This window comes from Anser brachyrhynchus, assembly GCF_964034855.1.
Source record: "Anser brachyrhynchus genome assembly, chromosome: 2".
Lineage (NCBI taxonomy): Eukaryota > Metazoa > Chordata > Aves > Anseriformes > Anatidae > Anser > Anser brachyrhynchus.
In genome coordinates, this window is record NC_137695.1 from 124654672 (window position 1) to 124669240 (window position 14569).

At 38.3% G+C, this 14569-nt stretch overlaps 1 protein-coding gene across 2 annotated transcripts in view; it reads right to left on the reverse strand.

Moving 5' to 3' along the window:
* Nucleotides 1–355: 355 nt before the first annotated feature.
* LOC308190768 (uncharacterized protein) overlaps nt 356–14569 on the reverse strand; it is a 47466-nt gene continuing 33252 nt past the window's right edge. Inside the window, exons 3-4 of one of the 2 annotated variants that reach the window (XM_080582449.1) lie at nt 8540–8683; nt 356–3230 (exon numbers count right to left, since the gene is read on the reverse strand). In XM_080582449.1, coding sequence (XP_080438575.1) covers nt 3073–3230; nt 8540–8683 — 302 coding nt within the window. In that variant the 3' untranslated portion in view covers nt 356–3072. Of the gene's footprint in view, nt 3231–7536; nt 8684–10882; nt 11039–14569 lie in introns of those variants that run through there. The other variant, XR_013947479.1, reaches the window with a different exon arrangement.

Here is a 14569-nt window from a genome sequence, read left to right on the forward strand (position 1 = left end):
ATAATGTTATTATGCTTTAAGGATCAATTCTTTAATTATATAAGCATCAATATTCACTTGACAATGGTGATGTAATTACAAACAAAAGAAGAGGTAGATATGCTTGGGGAGACTAATTAAGTAAAAGTCTTTTGTGAAGTATTTTGTTTGGAATCTACTCAAATATCTGAACTTTAACAGAAGCCAGAAGAACGATTCTGAGACAAAAATCTTGTACAGGATTGGGCTTTCTGGTTTAAAACAAGACCTGGTATGTGAATATCACTCCCTTTCTGTAAAAGAAGCAATCATGTAAATGCAGTGGGTCCATGCCTTCTCCGTGATCAGTGATCTTGCTTGTAAAAGTTAACAGAGAATAAACCCAAAGCAATGAAGTATATCCTATTAATTTCTACAATATGACCAAGCATTTAGATTACACTAGAAAAGTGGTAACAGGGAAACAAAAATATCTGTTTGGTAGTGATTTTTTGATCTCCGTTTCATTGCACCTCTGGGAACAATACAGAAGCAAAACATAGCATCAACAAACAATTGGCTAAATGTTGGCTAAAACCATCACCGTCCTTTGTAATCAGCTTTATAGTGTGGGGGGGAAACAGAAGCTTCTGTCTGAATCTGTGCAAGGACCTGCTCACACAGAAGTAGAGCAAGACTTCTTGAAGTTTCAAGGGAGAGGAATTTTCCACATACATACAGAGCTCTGCCCCAAATAGATGTACAGCCTGATTCCTGCTACCCATAGGTCATGTAAGTGCTTTACCTATGCCAAAGAGCTATCGCTCTACTGTTTAACAAAAAGCAAGAGTCACAAATAATAATCATTGGCAATAATAATAACAGCCAAACAAGCATTGAAGGTTCAGTATTCTTTGTAACCCCAATTAATTTCCTGGGTTTGGAGGCAGTTGTTTCTTTGGCAGCAAATCTACCATGGGAGCCGGCTCTGCTTGAGCCTCTGCTGAGAAGCAGCCCCGTCTTCAAGAAACTGAGAGCCCTTGAGCCACTCCTCACCTGTCCCTCGTTGCTGGGGCCCTGACAGGAGAATTATTCTGGGGACAGGCTGTGTGGGAGAACACGAAAACACATTCCATTAAATTAGTTACTCAAGTGTGTAACGCTGCTGCACAATGGAGTCAATTACCCTGATAGCACGGCTCTGCCCCACTCCCTATAACCATATGACTGAAGATCCATTGTATAATAATAGCCTGCAATAAGGTGTCAAGAAAGGACATTAGGGTCTCTGAAGCAATGAGCATTAACTGGGTACAATATTTTCCTAGGTCCATTTTATTGGGAAAATCCTCGAACTATTCAAATACTTGAACTCCCATATGAAATGAATCTCTCTCCATCTGTACAGACTTGGGTACTGATGAACAAACTGGAAATACATAGGAAGCTGTATTATTTTAAATAACCGTTCCATAAAATAAATAGTAAGCATACAGCTCAGCACTTCAAGAATGGTAAAATAAATCTTCATCAAAAAAGCTTATTTTATGAACCCATAAATCTCCTGAAAATAAACGTTTTCTTCATCTTCCTGTGTTTTAATAAAAAATTTCTTTTTTTACTCACTCAATTACAATATCACTATCAGTTCAAATTACAGGTCAAAGATACGGGGCTTAATGTATGTACAGCCAGTTCTCTTCTCCTAATAACCTGTCATTCCCAGGATTTGAATGTCAGAGCACAGCCTGCCGCAGTAATGCTACTCGGCAGCACAGTGATGAAAACTTTGGACAAATCATGAAGAACATTCCAGATCCAAATCATCCGAAGGTTACTGGGGAGAGCCTTTCATCCCGCTCTGACCCCTTGATCTGACAAGTGACACCTGCAAAATGAACGGCTCTCCAACTTAAATTGTTTAACTGTAGCCTGATCAGTTTTATTATCTTGCTAATCCGGATATCAGCCGTTTCATCAGAATGGAAGATATGCATATCATGAATTATTTTGACACCAAGACCTTTTAATTTTTGCCAGCAATATTTCACTACACCAATCAGGGCCCGCAGTCAGTGATGCTGCTCGCCTCCTGGGATGTCAGAGGACAGTGCACTCCTGACAGCACCAAATCATCTGGGAGCTGTAACGAGCTATTGCTGCAATTATTATTATCTCCTGTAGTCATGCATTTCATTACAGTGCAGGCAGACAGAGGTTTCAGTTTCAGGCCAGTCTTATTTAGGAATCTCTGCCATTTTATGGGCTGCAGGGCTCTGTAGTGTAATTTCTTTTCTCCTCAGTAGACAAGGATAGGTGAATTTCTAATAAAAACAAAACACTAGCTAGGTACTGCAGAAAGAGTGAGCACAATACAGTACATTAACCAGCAGTGAAACAGCTTAAATGGCCCACTTGTAGTTTATGAAAGCAGTGGTTAATCAGCAATATGGTTTGCTGCAGAGAGAAATAAAGAACAGTTTATCTTTAAATACATATATATTATCCCTTTTCCAAACTGCCCACTGCTAAACTTTTTTGTTGGCTAGCACTAAATCCTGAAGGAACAGATTTGTGGTTGTTAGTGTTTTGTTTTTTTTTTTGTCTTCCTTTTTTTTTTTTTTTTTCTGCCACAGCATAAAAATAAACCAAAATAGTTAAGAAAAGATGAATAAAATTGCCTGGTTTGTTTGTTTAAGCAGCTTAGGGGCCATTGTTTGCCGAAGTGTGTGCATGCAAACAAGCATGTTGGAGAGAAGGAGAAAAGCACTCTCAACTAAAAATGAGTACTGATGAGTATTCCAAGACAGATGTGCACAGGTGGAATACATCAGGAGCCCATAAAGTACCAACAAACACCATTTTAACTCCTTCCTACACCTGACGTTAAATGGTGGCCCAGAAGAGATTGTCCTGCCAGCCATGTATTGGATGTCCTTTGGAGGGTATTGCCAGCTTTCATCACCATTATAAAACAAAAGGAGATAACAAAATGTACATCATTAAAGATGTACATTGATGCAAAAGCAATGTTTTGCAAAGCACCCAACATTTCCTCACCCTGTTCTCCATCTGTCCTTGACATTCACTTTTACCTTGACTGCTGTCCATGTATCATATATCATAGCGTATTTTCATTCTTAGCCTTCTTTTGCTACACTCAGCTGATTTCAAGCCCTTTTCCTCTCTCTTCTCTTCAGGATTTCCTTTCTCTCTTGGCTTTCTTTCTTTTTCAAATCTGTTCCACTTTTTCATGACTTTTAGGTAATCTACTGGATTTTGTAGTAAAGAAAGAAGCACCAGAAAAAAAAATCAAATTAGGCAGTTTCAATAATGTTTTTTAATATATTTTTTTAATAATGCTATGTAATATAATGGGTAAAAAACAAATAGGAATGTTTCTATTAAATGTGGGGAAAAAGATTATCATCTATCTACATTCACATAACAAAACACAGGGAAGTCCACGGCACATCCAGAGAGTCTAATGTTAAAGTACTACTGATGTAACAATCAATCGATGCCATATAAAGAAGAGCATTTGAGGAGATTAATTTAAATGTAAGAAATGAAAGAACCACTTCACGCCATCTTTCACCATGCAAACTGCATGATGCCTTCTTCTGTGCTGAGGTAGTTAATTGCTTTCTGCAATCAGCAGCAATCCCCTCCACGTGTATAGCTTTTTGACAGCAAAACAGACAAAGTTCTGAATATTAAACTTAAAGTAACATATTCTGCCTCATCACTTGTGCAAAGACAGCTGATATTGCCTGAGAGCTTGGCACCAGAGGCCAAGCACCATATTTTCAGCCACCCACACACAAACCCTTTCAATACAATCACTAGCAACTTGACTGTGAAATTTCCAGACATTGATGGCTAGCAAAGACTAATAGCAATGCTCCTGTGATGGACTCCCGTCATGAAAAAGCAATTCTTCAGCTTTTTGATCCCATCTGTGTGATGCAAAGAGAGCAGGAAGACTTTGCCTCAGCAACGATAGGATAGTGTGTCCAAAAAGGAGCAGAGCCGCACACCAGGGTCTGTAGTGTTGTGTTTATTTACAGATGTCATTCAGTTTTACACAACTCCCTTGTTAGCTAAGGGTTGCTGATCCTGCAGACTCTTACACATGTGAGCAGTTCCATCAAAGTCACTGCGACTTGAATGAATTAAGATTCCTCTTTTAAGTAAGGCTTAGCAGGATCAAGGCTAGTCCTCATGGCTGTTGAAATATTTGACTGAGATTGACTTGAAGGAGAAGTGAAACCCACTCAGCATTAAACAAACTGGAAGGACACTCTCACATCTTGTTTTAGTCTCTCCTTGACCCAAAGTGCAGCTAGTGTGTCCGTCGTTCAAAGCTCCAAGGGACACACTCTACAGATCAGGGCTCATGGCATGCAGCTATGGAGTAAGACACCTGGATCACATCCCAAGGCTGGCCAATGCTGGCCAGCACGGAACAGCATCAGCTAAGGCACTGCCATGAACATACCACAGGTGGCTGTATTGCTTGAGGATAAGGGTGAACCCTGAGCCCCAGCACCTGAGATCCGTGACTTTCACCCTACAACCTGCCACTGCCCTCAATGCCCCTCACTTTATTTACTTTAATCAATAATAAGTTTTGTTCTCAAATGCCTGTTTTCCTAAGTGACTGTGAAATCATTTTTGAAACTCAGCTGAAATCTACTATTACCTCTTTATTATGGATTTAACATATATTTTATATTAGCATGTTTAAGTTCTATAGTGGTTCTTAATTCTTGTTTACTACATAATATGTTGTCTTAATAATACCTTAACTTGTTGTATTTATCTGCAGAGAGCTTGAGCCAAGACCTCAGGTATTTCATCTACAGTCTAACAAAAGCTCTAGTTTATAACATCAAAATTGTAATCATTTTTAATGACAATAGAGCAGATTTTTACTAAAATAAATATTCAGTACTTCATTAACGTTAGCATGTGCACAGATTTAGCCCTTTCTTTTTTAAGAAATCAAGCATGACAGATCCTTTATGATACTTCTTAAAACAGAGAACATCACTTCCATCTGAATCCTGATGATTAACTCCAAGTACGATATTGGGGGTTTCAGCATTTACCTTCTCAGCTTATAGGCGCATATAGGCATCTAAATGATCTGACAATAATTAACAGAAAAACTGAAGGAATTTGTAAAAATCTGGCTCTCAGAAACTTGACATTAAATTCAGGGCAGGAATTCAACAAGTCATAGTTTTCATGTTTGTGCTTAAGTCTGTAATTCATTCTCTATTGTAACTCAGTTAAAATCTTTTTCCTTCCCCTTTTACTCTCCAGTAATGTGTTTTATCTTTAATTCTTATCAGGCTAAAAGGTTAAGGTTAAGTGTACAGCAGTCAGAATACTTTTTACTTGTACACTGGTAACTTCATGTCCATGTATGAAATGTATTACAACCTGCTTAAATTCTAACTGCTTCTACTTTTGGTGAATTTAATATAGAGACTGTAAAATATTTTTCAGTTTATACCACATATAAAAGCAATAAAACAAATTTAGAGAAAGATTTCATAGCTCATGTATCATATATACAGACTTAAGACTTACTTTTAAAAGCACAACCAGAAATCTGCAGTCCAAGCATGACCTGTTAAAGACTGGGACAAAGTTTTCAAACACAGTGCCTGAAAGCACATCCCAAACCCATATCCATCTTACAACTTTCCTCCAAAAAAGAGGGGTTAAGGCACAAAGGAGCCTTAAGCATTTCAGTAGGCACCAAATGTTCCTACCAAAAAGGAGCCAAGCATAGATAAAAAAAAAAAAAAAAGGCAGCAGTTCATCCTTAATTTTCTTCACAGGCTTAATTAAAGTTTGGGGAACCCCAAATTCAACACCTTCAGGGGAAACGCCCATTTTCCATTACATAGGATACAGAGAGAAATGGAAATTCTGGTTTTTCTCCACAACTTACAAAAGGCTGTTTGCTGGAGCAGGGGGCAGAGGGCTTTCTTCAGGGAATTAGGACAGGTAGACTTGATCCCCCTCAGGCAGCAGTTTAACCCTGGTCTCCCAGATGATGTGGCAGTCCCTGCCTCACAGACTGAAGCACGAAGTTGCCTTCTCCTGTCCCTGTCCTGTCTCTGACCCTGGCAGTGTCACGGTACAGGCTAGGAAGTGGGCAGGGTTGTGCCAGGAACGAGATTGCTCTCTGCATCCCCAGAAGAGATGTAGACCTTGGGGAGACATTAAGCCCCAGAAGCTAGGTGCTCCAAAGTAACATTCCTCAGCAGGAAACTTTATGGGTATAATCTTGGACAATTAAGACACGACTCTAAATAATTGAGTCAGACTCATATTTGGACCCGATATTTGCACAAACATCGCCTGACTTAAAGTCACTGAGTGCCCGTATTTCCCATTGACTCCAAGAGGTATAGTGGCTTTTTTATGGAAGAGGTAAATCTGGAATTTAAAATTAGTCAGAATATTTGAAAACTTTGGCCTATAAACTTTGTTAGCATTGCCACTCTAAACACAGCTCCTAAATATTTAAAATCTTGTTTCTTTTTTATTGGACATAATTTTGTGATTAGGAAAAAGTAGAAGGGAAATAAAACCTCTTAATTTTGCTCACAGGATTCATTCAGATGACTCCATGAGATCACAGTTAGATACATAAATTAAATTAAACCACACGAAAAAGTGTTCTTAGGCTTGGAAAGACAGTTAGGGAAGGATAAAATGACCTAATTTTTCCCCTTCTGTCTGAGTCATTTTAAATCATTCTACTTTGTGCAAAAAGGGTGCACATCCACTACAGCTCATGCTAAAGAATGAGGGAATTAAGAGAAAGGATGTGTACCACTCTGCTGCATTTACAATGGCTTACTTAATTTTAAACACTGTATGTACAATTTTACATGACCATCTTGAAAACTTGCTTGATACCCTGACCAGCGGTGGGATTCCATTGTTTTTAATTTATCAGTAGGGATACGGGAAGGGTCCAGAGATGAACGACATTTGTGTGTTCCCTTAGAAAACACAAAGTTGTCTGCAAGTTTGAAAAGTATAAAATCAGCCCCTATGTTGGTGCTTACCTGCTGCTAATAGTTAGACATGTTCCAACAAAACCTGTGAGCAAGCTTCAGAATTTCTCTTCCCATGTACTGGGTGTGTTCACACTTTTATTTTAAACCTAAGGCAATCGTACAACCTACCTGTGCTGTTGATAAGTTGTCAAGCTGCTGCACTGGAAAGGGAGGCCACTGCCTTTTGAATTGTTTAGCACAACTACTTTATTCAGAGCTTTGAGTGCAAAGGCTTGTATTTGCGTTCCTTATTCACCCAAGGTAGTTTCTATTGCGAAGTCAGACTGAATTAACTCATACACTGCTGCACAAACACATTCATAATTTTGTTTTATCCTGAACAATATGCTTCTTGTTAATAATTAAAACCCCTATGTGTTTAATGAACCTTGGTTGGTGTAAATGAGTAGTTCAGATTTGCTTGTTCAGTAGTATGTAACCCTCTGAATTATTTGTAAAAAGAACTTTTCTGAACAGGGGAGAAAATCTCTTCAACTAAATCAGAATTATTTTATAACATATATTGGCATCCTGGGTAAAGACTGGTAAAAAGTTTTGTAAAACCATACAATCAAAGTTTGAAACAGCATTGAGAGTTAGCACAACTCAACTTAAATCTTAATGAAAACATTTTACTTTGGCAGTAGATGGGGAATTAGAAAACTCACGTGTGATCAATTACACAGCACAGAGGATGGGCCATCGCTTGTAGAGCTGTTGTAACCTGATGGTGTGATCAGATGTGTAGTTACATTAGTACATACTCGGTGTTTTTCAGAAAGAGATAAAGCTACTTTTAATTACAGCTCTCATATTGAAAGCTAAGCATGTACTGTCTTTGCAGAACTGCGGCCAAGATGACTTTACAAGTCAAAAGACAAGGCTGGACACTCATTTCTCTGGTGAATATTTATGTGCTCCTGTGTAGGTAGGCATAATAATTCTCAGCTGTCAAACTAAAATCAATCATAGTTTGCTTTATTTGGAATCATTCTGCCATGGGAGGCTTGCGGTTTTGTCTTTGTTATTTGTGTTTTTAGACAGCAAAATTAAAATGTGAAACCCTATCAACATGTGAACTCGGCACCCTCTGACATATGGGGCATGCCCCTCATCCAACACAATCTTTGGTTAACAGCTGTGAGGAATTTTACCAGGCTAAACAGCTTTTTATTCTAACCCAGGGGAACTGGCATGTGTTAGCAAAGCTACAGAAGGTCTCTTCAGTCCCTAAATGCAAAAACATATTGAGGATTGCAAAGAAAAAATTACAAGGGGACAGAGTTCAAATAAAATTTGTTCTCTGGTTCATGGCAAGGAATATCTATGTTCACAAGCACATTCAAGGCAGGATCGTTTGCTGCAGGTTTGATTTTGCGAATGCTCTGTATGAAGAGGTTTGAAGCCACTGGGAGCACTGGCACACAGAAACTCCTTCTTCTGTGTCATGGAGACAGTCTGCATCAGCTGAGAATTCAATACAAAGCACTTACAAGTTGGGGCTTGAGAATGGTTTTCCATTATCAGCAAAATGAGAGGCAGTATCACTTCTGTTCTATTTTCCTTTGGTGATCCTTGCCAGTGCAATATCCATAAAACTGATCTTGGTATGTAACAACCCATTGGCATGATGAGGCCTAAATGTAACAATGCAAAACAAGGTTAAAAAAAAGATGTCCAAGGAAAATTATATATATAGTAGCAACGCCCATACAGTTTAACAGTGAGCCTAATGTCCAGCACTCAACAGAGGATCACTGCTCACCCAGTGAAAGAGGTGAAAAGCACTGAGCAGTCTTTATGTTATGTGCCATACTGGGTAATTCCCCACCTGGTCGTTTGTACCAGCTTCAAGGCTGTTTTGTCCTGCTGAGGCAGGAAAAGCCAAGAATCGAGCCCTTTTTAACCCAGTCTGGCTGCAGGACAATCTGTTCTTCACAATCTTGTAAAATGCAACCTACCCCTTCAAACCACCACAGTGCTGTGTGAGGAGGAGACATGAGCACTCCTGTGCTGTGGTCAAGGACTCAGAGAGAGAGGGGTGGTTTTGGCTGTGTAAATGAGAAGTGGCTGTCTCATTATTCTTGCCTTGACTGAGTTACTCCGCCTCTTGCCAAGTTAAACTTCCATTATCGCAGTAATTCTAGGTGATGCTAGAGGCATTTGGTGAAGCATGAGGAAAGCTAATTGACATGGAAAAGGAAAATTCACAGGCCATGTTTTCTCCTGTGGAAATTATGTAAAATGCTTGCTGTTGCGTTACACAAATTGTTTTGATGCATTAACTTGCATTTTACTTGTCTTTACCCCAGTATCATCCAAATGCTATGTTTTTGAAGTGCTCTTTTTGATTCTCAACTTTCCAGAGAATAATAATGAATAATGCCTCCGGTCAGGGAGGCATCCCAGAAAACAGAAACAGCTTCCTTTGCATCATCTGAAATGCTGATATACAACAGCAGTTACTCCACTACGTAAGTATTTATTTCAAAAATGTCATTGTCTTTTCAAGTCAACTGAAAGTTCTCTGAAGGAGTTTACTAAGCCAACTTCAGCTAGCCTGCAAGGCTTCTGCCTGCTGAAGGCAAGTCCTTTGTGGCAGCTGTGCCCTATCCTGCTTTTTTGCCCCATTACAATTGCCCACATATGCCACCGCAGGTAAACGCAGACCGAGCCCAGCCTGTTTGAAAGTCACATTCACTGCTCCTGTGGTGACAACTTCATGCAACAACAGGGTCAACATTTTTCCCCATTATAAATAGAAAGAGCATCACAGACAAAATATATATATATATATATATATTTTTGGAAGCAATTTATTCTGCCTTATCTTTTCCTTTGTTCATCGCTTATTCACAGTGACTCTGCCATTATTTTCTAACAATTTAAGACATTCATGTTTTCTGTTTTCTCTTAAGCAACATGCAAGCCTCTAGCAGCCATATCTCACTTCTACTCTCCTGTCATTTAACAAATCTAAATATGGATCATAATCTGACTCCAAAAGGCACTTTATAAATTTTACACCATTTCCACCTACCCATTGGGGTGACAATAACAAGGACTAGTAGTTTTTTATAGTGCAAAAGTATACAGCATTTATAATTCATATATATTTTATAAATATATAAAAGCTTAAGCAATTCGCTTCACTGCAAAGTACTGCAATACCCGCCCACTACATTGTGGCCAAATCTGACGATGGCTACAAATGAGTCCCTCAGAAATTAAAAAACAGCTAAAAAAGAACAAACATTGATGTTAGAATATTTTGAATTATTTAAATCTCTGTTGTTCCACTGTATCTTAGGTATCATTTTAAAAATGAAGCCATATTTTATCTTGATTACTAACACACATAATATCATTATTTTGTTATGGACTTCACACCCCTATCTGTCTTGCTAATGGATATTTTCCTATTTAGAGAAAATGAGAGCAGTTCTATTTTATTTAGAGAACAATAATATTCCTGAATGTTCATCCTCACTGTTCTGGAAGAACAATGAAACAGCACTTACACGAAGGATTTACTGGTGTGTGTGCCAGGACAAAAACAGATGGACAGAACAAGTTTAGACAAGTGAATCTGAAAAATTGGATGACCTTTATCTCACAAATAAAGTTGCAGACATTCAGAAAAAGCCAAAAGTTTTTATATATCTTTCAACAGAGAAATTTGAGTATTTGTGCTTCAGCCAACCACGTACATTAGTAGCAAGCTTTTGCAGCCAATACACATCCTTCCTAAAGCACAAAGTAAATTTCCCCCATATATCAACTAAATATCTCAAAAGCCTGAAAAACGAACAAAACAAAAAACAGCATTGTCTTACCTGAGGGTAAGATCAGACCTAATAAACGAGATGCGTGGGTTGTTTTTTTGTTTGTTTGTTTGTTTGTTTGTTTGTTTGTTTTTTGCATTTGGTAACAGGCATGGACTCTGAGCCAAGATTGAGTGACTGGCAGTGACAACGGCAAGTTCTGGTGACAGCTCCTGGCTCACAGAGCTCAGAGGTTAGGGTAAGACAGAAATTCAACAGGCAGAAAAAACAAGAGGTTCAGCAGGTTGTTAAAGAGACAAAAAGTAAAGAGCAAAGCATACATTTGCTAGCAAACGATGAGCACAAGGTTTGGATCTCTAGTTTTACGACGTACAAAAAGGAAATCATACAAAGGAAGTCTCCCGTTGGTGTTTCTAAGATACTAATGTTTTCTGTTTGCCAGAGACTTAAGAATTGAAGCAGACAAAGCCAAAAGACAAGATATGTTAAGGTCACTGCAAAAAATAAATTTTAAATCTGTGCGCATATATTTCAGATGTGAAAGAGATCCCCATGATATTAAAATTTTGTGAATTCTGTTGAACTCAAATACAGAATCCATAAAATTCCCAAATAGATTCACCACACCATTTGAGAACAACACTCCAAACACGTGAAATTATCAAGAAAAGGTGGTTAACATTCTGTCAGCTTTACATATAATGTTCTTTAAGAAGCCGGGGATTCAAATACGATTTGCCATGAGGATGGGCTCATGTGAACAAGTAGGTCCTTGCTCCAGCTCATCGCTCTTATGCATATATGTACTTCAGGAATACATGGCAGAAGTTATAGCCCTCATGAGAACATGCCAGGCAACATAATAGAGGGGGGCAGCCTTGCCCCTTAATTTTCAAACCAATGTTTACAATTCTGCTGTGGGAATATGCATCTGTTACATCCTATGTGCTTTTGCACATATTCTGTATGTTTCTAAAAAAGAATCATTCAGCAACATGATTTTTCTAAAAAATAATTTTAGGAGAGCATGAGAATATTTACCCTTCATTTGCTGTCTGTCCAGCCACTGTCTTTCCTACAATCTTGCCATACACACAGCACGAACCTCCGCATCTGCTGGGAATGCCCCGTACTTTAAATTTGACACTGTTGTTGCAGAGACAGTAATTTTTAAGTGATTTTTAAGAGACCCCTCTGTCCAGATTCCTGGGTAGCTATGACTTTGTTCTTGACTTAATCCATGTAAGTCCTGACGCCCAAGTTAGGCTCCATTAACTTTAATAGGACTCTGTCCTGGCTCAGGAGGCACAGGATCAGGCCCCAGGTACAATCATCTCCCTGCAGCCGCAAGAGAACCAAGTGCTTTTGCTTTCAAGTGAAATAGCTTTTCTGCAGTCCTTTTCCTGACTGCTTGAGTTGTGAGCCAGGAGAGATGCTGAGGCAGACCATATCATACTATGACCTTAAGAATATTTTTTTGGCAGGGAATAAAATTCTCTCTGTTTTTCAGCTCTCAGCAATATCAGCCTTTGTTTCTCAGAGCTGTTCAAAGATCCAAAAAGACAGAATCATCCTGTTCTGCCTTTTGCAAAACAAGCTGCTGTAATCAGAATGAATGCTTTGCTAAGATCCAGCTTTTTATTTTCAGCAATTCCTTTTTATCTCTCTCTTTTTTTTTTTTTTTTGTAACACAAAATGGTTTAATTCTGTCTAACAAGCAATTAATATGTTCTTCCAAACAAATCAGAACTGGAGAACCAAATTAACACCCTTCAAGAGTGATATATCAGTGCCTGATTTCACAGAATGCTTTACGACCCTTCCACCTAATCTAATGGATGGGTTTTAAACATGAGAAAGCCCTAACATGGCTTGAATTTGAACGCTTAGAATCCTTATAAGCATGTATCACTAATTACAGCCAGCTTTTATTAAGCCAAATTGTCACCTATGTATTTCAAAGACAAGAAAACCTTTTAAAAAAATGGCGCCTGTTAAACATCACATTCACTGTTATTTTTATTGAGCCTTAACCAGCAAGGCAATATTTACCATTTCATTACTGAATGCATATCAAGATTATTTTTAAATCTAAGATCAACTAAATATTAAACATGCAGCAGGATCTAGTCAGAACTAGAGATATCAACTGCTAATCTTTTTCCACTTGTCTTTCACTTCCTTCAGCTCATAAACGGCTTTAACAAAAAAAGAACCGTGGAATCAAAACAACATATTCCTGGGGAGGTATGTTCATTTAAGCAACAGGCTGTTCCAACATAGCTTTTAATAAGATAGATGAAATTGAGTAAGTGATAATTTACCAATGATAAAAATGTTTTCTCATACACTGCAATAATGCCGAGTTTTGAATCCTTTTTTTAATAAACCCTTGGATCTTAAAATCAGTTAATAGACCAGTAATTTCATTTTTCATCTTGGGGGAGGGTGCAAAAAGGTACAATTCTAGGTGTCATATTTGCAAAAGGTTGTTACAAAGCAAACACTTCAGAAAACAAAAAAAAGGAAAAAGGGAACACAAAGAGCTGGGTTTAGAGCTTCACATTTTTTGTGTCTTATGGTGGACAAAACTGTATTGCACCTGTTTTCACAGTAGCCACACCAATATGTAGCTGCTGGGATTGCAGGTGGTACCAGTGCAGCAGCACCCACAAAGAACATGGGGTAGCCATGTGGCACCATTTTTCCAGACTAATATCGAGCATCAGGCTATGTGGTGCTCACTAGAGTGGCCCAGTGGCACACAGAGTTAAGCATCATGTCGTCAGTGAGGATATAAAATGGGCAACAGCAGGGCAAACTTCCTGATGATGCCTCACTCACACAGGGTAACCTTGTTTTGAAGAAGAGCCTCTGAAAATAAGATGAATTCAGCCGGCGTACCCATACAGATCCTGTGCTGCCAAATCTGGCAGTAGAGGTTTCTGCCAATTATTTTTTGTTAAGGGAATTGGACTGCAGCCTATGATTCATTTTACATATAGTAGAGCAAGAGTTGGCCTACATATGAAAATTCACACTGGTGTAACTGTGTCAGTTTGGGGTGTGATATTTTGCTGACAGTTTTACCTTTAAAAGACCTAAAGGAGATCTGGTTAAATCTGTACCAAGAAACCTTATACTCACTGAGGGATTTTGTTTGTTTGTTTTTTGAGCTAGTATAAACTGCCTATTTATCTGCTCTTACAAAAATTATGTAAGGCTAGGCATATACCAGAGATTGCCCAAAACAGAAAGTATCATTAATTGTCCGTTTATATCAGTCATTTCTTTACAGAGAGAAAAATCACTGAAATGTACAAATGTACAAATATACCAAAACTTTAGAGATGTTAACTGATCAGATATGCATAAGACCCCTATATCTTTGTTCTGAAAATGATATTATGATAGTTTTCTCTATGCTCAGATGATCTTTATGGTCAGTCTTCCTAGAGATGGATATTTTAGACTGAGTAGGGGAATTGACCATGTTTAATCAAAATCTGAGGAGACCTGAAACCCAACCCAAATGTGACCACTATAGACACCAACAAGAGAACTTCTGTGTGAATTTTTAGCAGGTGGAGGGGGAGAAAATTACCTTGAATGGAAGGATTTGATACCCTAAAAACTATTTAAGAATAAAAACAATTTAAGAAACCTTAAAATATCTACTAAATATCCAGATGCCACAAAGTCAAATACTGAGCTTACATAATGTAAACATAGTTGTAA